The sequence below is a fragment of the Pristiophorus japonicus genome, chromosome 16 (assembly GCF_044704955.1).
Source record: "Pristiophorus japonicus isolate sPriJap1 chromosome 16, sPriJap1.hap1, whole genome shotgun sequence".
Classification (NCBI taxonomy): Eukaryota; Metazoa; Chordata; class Chondrichthyes; family Pristiophoridae; genus Pristiophorus; species Pristiophorus japonicus.
This window is the reverse complement of record NC_091992.1, coordinates 128,700,902-128,706,901: the sequence shown is the minus strand read 5'-3', so window position 1 is coordinate 128,706,901 and position 6,000 is coordinate 128,700,902. Positions and strand designations below refer to the sequence as shown.

At 40.9% G+C, this 6,000-nt stretch overlaps 1 protein-coding gene across 1 annotated transcript in view; it reads left to right on the top strand.

Moving 5' to 3' along the window:
* Positions 1–3,184: 3,184 nt before the first annotated feature.
* Positions 3,185–6,000, top strand: part of smurf2 (SMAD specific E3 ubiquitin protein ligase 2) — a 237,643-nt gene continuing 234,827 nt past the window's right edge. Inside the window, exons 1-2 of the mRNA XM_070857868.1 lie at positions 3,185–3,591; positions 3,774–3,978. Of these exons, the coding sequence (XP_070713969.1) occupies positions 3,927–3,978 (52 nt within the window). The 5' untranslated portion in view covers positions 3,185–3,591; positions 3,774–3,926. The remainder of the gene's footprint in view (positions 3,592–3,773; positions 3,979–6,000) is intronic.

Below are 6,000 nucleotides of genomic sequence, written 5' to 3'. Positions count from 1 at the left end.
TACTCCTGAGTAGCCCCTGTCCTAGTTGTAGAAAGACTGTGTCAGCTACCCAAAGAAAATGTGTTCCATTGGTTTTTAACAACAGAAATAACACACAAAGATGACGACTCCAGAAAAATTCAATAAACCTAATGACAGATGGACAGAAATCTGATTAACCTTGAAGACCCCCGAGACCATCCTGCGAACCCCCTCCTACTGGGCCAGGGACCCCAGTTTAAAAACCTGGGGCTGGATTTTCGGCGGGTTTGCGCCGTGATTTGACCCTCCGCGGCGAAAACCCAGTCGCAAAGCACTGTTTGCGGCAGTGCTTTCGAGTGGGAGAGATGCGTCGACGTGTAACGATGTGGATTGCGTTACCATCGTACTTTCGGCACTCTCCCGATCCGTACGCCGCACCCAGAATACCGACAGGGTCAAACCTGTCAGTACAGATCTGCCAGCAGCGGTAAGTATGAAAACCTGCAAAAAAGGTAAGTTAAAGTTTTTATTTTTAAATTATTTTTCAGCGATTTTCTTGCTAAGGGTTTTGTGAATGTTTTTTGCAATTTCCCTCCCCCTCCCCCAAGGCCTCTATCACAACGCAAACGACCATGGACTAAAGTTGTCTAAACTCACGTTTTGCGCCATGAATAATTGTGCAACGTCTCCTTTGCCGATGCGCCCTGCCGCAGACGTAAAGGCCGAAAGTTCGGCCTAAAAACGGCAGCGCAATGTAAATGTTAATTTTCACATATCGCGACCGTTTTCGCAGAAAAACCCCAAAAGCCAAAAATCTAGCGCATTTTAAGAAATGACTGCAATTTGACTAAGTTGAGCCAATGCGCTATCAACTTTGCCTAACTATAATCTTTTGTCTGTGTAGCTTGCCCTAATGTAATAACTTTAAACTGCCAGCAACCTTTAAAAGCTAAACATATCTATAATATTACTTTCATTTTTTACAGTAAATTACTGTTGAGTAAATAGATACCAATATGAATAATTCAATATATGTGACTTATTTAATTTAATTGCCATACCCAGCATATTTTTTCTAATATATTTTAATTTATTCCACAGTAATTTATCAGTGTCAAGCAACCTTCCATACTATATATAAATTTTCTTTATTCAAATAAAATTATTTGCAACATAAAAGGTCATTGTATGAAATTGCTTTACTTCTATTAATAATCAAAAACGAGCATAACTTATTTAATTTCATTGTAATATTTTACATACATAGATTTCCTTTTTCTTTTGTTAATTATCAGTGCTAATTGACTGTAAAATATTTTAATATTACTTTTTGTCTATAGATTATATATGTGCATTTTGTAGTAATATTCACACTATATAAATCCAAGTTGTTACAATATCATTGATTTGAATTTAGTATAACTTAAGTTACTCGTCTCCTTAAAGCAGAGAAGGTTAAGAGGAGATTTGAATGAGGTGTTCAAGATCTTGAATAATTTTGATAGCGTAAATAAGGAGAAACTGTTTTCAGTTGCATAAAAGTTGTTAACCAGAAGGCAAAAGAACCAGAGGAAATATTTTTTTTACACAATGAATTGTTATGATTTGGAATGCATTGACTGAAAGGGAGGTGGAAGCTGATTCAATAGTAGCATTCAAAAGAGAATTGGATAAATACTTGAAGGGAAAAAAATTACAAGGCTATGGTGAAAGAGTGGGGCAGTGGGATTAATTGAATAGCTTTACTCAGAGAGTTGTTAACCTGTGGAATTCTCTACCGCAGAGAGTTGTTGATGCCAGTTCGTTAGATATATTCAAGAGGGAGTTAGATATGGCCCCTTACGGCTAAAGGGATCAAGGGGTATGGAGAGAAAGCAGGAAAGGGGTATTGAGGTGAATGATTAGCCATGATCTTATTGAATGGTGCTGCAGGCTCGAAGGGCCGAATGGCCTACTCCTGCACCTATTTTCTACGTCTATGTTTTCTATGTTTATCAAAGAGCCGGTACAGGCACGATGGGCTGAATGGCCTCCTTCTGTGCTGTATCCTGCAAATCCCCTGGGAGGACAGACGCACCAACGTTAGCATCCTCGACAAAGCCAACATCCCCAGCATTGAAGCACTGACCACACTTGATCAGCTCCGCTGGGCAGGCCACATTGTTCGCATGCCTGACACGAGACTCCCAAAGCAAACGCTCTGTTCGAAACTCCTTCACGGCAAACGAGCCAAAGGTGGGCAGAGGAAACATTTAAGGACACCTTCAAAGCCTCCTTGGTAAAGTGCAACATCCCCACCAACACCTAGGAGTCCCTGGCCAAAGACCGCCCTAAGTGGAAGAAGTGCATCCGGGAGAGTGCTGAACACCTCAAGTCTCATTGCCGAGAGCATGCAGAAACCAAGAGCGTGCGGCAAACCAGTCCCAGCCACCTTTTCCCTCAACGACTGTCTGTCCCACCTGTGAGAGGGACTGTGGTTCTCGTATTGGACTGCTCAGTCACCTAAGAATTCATTTTTAGAGTGGAAGCAAGTCTTCCTCGATTCCGAGGAACTGCCTATGATGATGATGATGATTATATGATTAGTTTATTTCATTTCAATCATGTATTTTATAGTGATAGATTATAAATATTTGCTTTTTTAACTGAACAATAGAAACATAGGAACAGGGGTAAGCTATTTAGCCCCTCGAGCCTGTTCCGCCATTGAATGAGATCATGGCTGAACTACAACCTAACTCCATATACCTGCCTTTGCCCCATATCCCTTGGTTAACAAAAATCTATCAATCTCAGATTTAATATTAACAATTGATGTAGCATTAATTGCCATTTGTGGAAGAGAGTTCCAAACTTCTACCACTGTGTAGAGGTGTTTCCTAATTACACTCCTGAAAGGTCTGCCTCTAATTTTTAGATTATACCCCCTAGTCCTCGACAACCCAACCAGTGTAAATAGTTTCTATCTACCCTATCTGTTCCCCTTAATATCTTGAAAACTTCGATCAGGTCACCACCCCTTAACCGTCTAAATTCAAGGGATATAAAGTATTTGTGATTTAACAGGTATTGCTGGGCCACGTTTAATAAGGTTTTGGTGCTCGGAAGTTGCCTGTGAACCAGCTGGTGAAGTTTTTGATGCTGCTTGCAGAGTGCCTTGTCCCTATGACCCAAGCAGGAGGAGCTGGAGACTGTAAAGAGGGAGGGAGCACTGGGTGATGTCAGCAAGTACGCTGCTGTGGACTTCAGTCAAGTAGCCCTGAGACCAGGACTTAGACCAAGGAAGGAAGAGAAGAAAGCAGTGGCTTCAGCCTAAAAAAAATTACCACCGACAACTTTTTATTGTTGAGAAATAATCTTCAATCCTTCATCGATTGTGTGTGTGTGTGGATCTTCTGCGGGTGGAAATACTCTCAGCAGCAAGGAAGAAACAAGAACAACAATCAATCGACTTACTATTGATTGAATATATGAGCCTTCAATAATAAGAATATAATCCATATACCTCGACAGGAGAAAAGGAGACGTACGCGGCATCAATCCTGAGCTGTAATCGAAGATGTGAAGGGAGAGAGAGAGAGAAAGGGGGAAAAAAAATTCTGCTTCCACTGACTTTGAGGCAGAGAGACGGTGTGTGAGGGAGAGGGGGGGGGGAAGCCTCCAGAAAAGAAAAGTAAAAAGTTTTTTTTTCCGGTGAATTCGAAAAGAAAAGTTGTTTTTGTTAAATTTCATGAGGTAAATGATGTTTATTTTTTAATTTTGATGTAGTTTTTTCCCCCCTTTCTCTCTCTCTCTCTCTCTCTGGCCATCAGTTGTTGAGTGTGTGCTATGCACATCCGGGCCATCGGGCTCGAGGAGGCCATCATTGTTCGCTCGGGGAAAGGGGGGAAAAGCGGCCGCTGGCAGGGAGACCTCGGCAGCGGGAATTCAACTTTATAAAAAACAAGACAAACCACTCGGGGAACATGTCCAACCAAGGGGCCAGGAGGAATGGGCCAGTCAAGTTACGCCTAACAGGTAAGAATCTATGTGAATCTCCCGCTCTCTCTCACACAATGTATGTATTATAAGATCTGGTGCTTCTTTTAAATGGATCCTTCCTCTCTCCCTTTCTATTCTCTTTTTTTTATTTGTGAATGGAGATCTTCTTTGTAGGAGTGTTTTCCTTTCTATCCTCGAGCGGCAAAATAACCAAAACAGGTTTTTTTTTTTGCACACTTTATATTTAAAAAAAAAAGTGGTTGAACTTGAATGAGTTTTTATTGGTAATTTTCTGCCTTTTGAAATTACTGATCTTTTGTGTGTGTGTGTGTGTGAGGTTGTGCACAAAGGTTGTGTCTTTAGACAATTTGATAACCAGGAAATTCCTGTTTATTGTAGGTTTTGGTGCTTGCAATACGTCTTGGGCCTGGCAAAGTAAACTCTTGGTGTTGAGGCTATTCCTGAGAAGGGGGGAGGTTTTCAAACAACCTTCCTGTCTTCCCTTGTATATGGAATGTGTATAATTGCAAATGAGTATGCGTCTAAGAGTTCACTGGATTTCATTAATCCAGTCGTATTTATATTCCCACCCTTCTAAAAGAAGTGTAACAGCAAACTTGGCAACAATTCAAAGTTTATTTTTGTTGCCTTGTGTTATTACTGCACCGTGTTTATATTTTTGTGCAAGTCCATGGACATAATGAAAATATGATTGCACTATTTTAGTCTGGAACTTAGTTTCTGGAAAAGTTATGGTACAATAGCCTCCTCTCAATGTTGGTACTTTTATAGTAAGGACAGTGGGTCGGATAATGTTTCAAAATAAGAAATTACAGCTGAAATATATTCAATTTTTAAAAGCTTATTGGAAGTATAATGGCATGCTTGTGCTTCTGAGTGCATTTTTATTATCTGATGCTGTGTGCCAGCTTGGCTCGGAGGTAGCACTTGCGCCTCCTGAGTAAAAAGGTTGTGGGTTCAAGTTCCATTACATACTTGTGCACGTAATTCAGTGCAGTACTGAAGGAGTGCTGTCAAGAGGTGTTGTCTTTTGGATGAGATATTAAACCAAGGCCTTGTCTGCCAGCTCGGGGCGCCTTAAAAGATCCCACGAGACCATTTCAAGAAGAGCAGGGAGTTGTATGTGCTCTTGCCAACATTTTTCACTCAACCAACACCACCAAAAAACAGATTGTCTTGTCTTTCATTTTCTATCTGTGGGATCCTGCTACACTGAACAGTAACTGCACTTCAAAAAAAAAAACTTGCAATAATATAGCGCCTTTTAAGTTCTTTAAACATTCCAAAGTGCTTCACGGTACTTTTGAAAGTAATTCCTGTTGTAATGTAGGGAAATGTACACAGCAAGGTCCCAGAACTGGCAATGAGATAAATGACCAGATAATCTATTTTTGGTGGTGTTGGTTGAAGGATAAATGCTGGACAGGACCGTGGGAGAACTCCCCTGCTCTTCTTCCACTAGTGCCGCAGGATATTTTACATTCACCTGAGTAGGCATACGAGACCTCGATTTGACTTCTTATCGAAAAGACGGTACCTCTGACAGTGCAGCACTCCATCAGGACTGCACTGAAGTGCTGGCTGAGATTATGTGCTTAAGCCTCTGGAGTGGGGCTTGACCCATGACCTTATTGCTCGGCTAAGAATGCTACCACTTAACCAAGGCTGACACCGAGCAGAAATACTTCAGCTGTAAAATGCTTTGGGGTATCCTGATGATGCATGCATTTTTTTTTTCTTGAATTTTTTATTTTAAAAAGTGAACATTTAAAAGAAGCGCATGAAGTCTCTCTTCTGTTTCTGATCTCAATCAGCTTGGTCAGAAGTGACATTGGCAGAAGCAATCTGAGAATGATGTGTGGTAATGGGAGGGACTGTCAGGGAAATGCAAGTGGAAGGAGAAGCTGAAAATTTACTATTGATTGTTCAGTTAATGAGTTCTAGGCATATATCATTACACTTTAGTCCAGATAAACTGGTAGTAACTTGCCCTTTTTTAATGGGATGGTAACTAACAGCACAGTCTCTCTCTTCTAG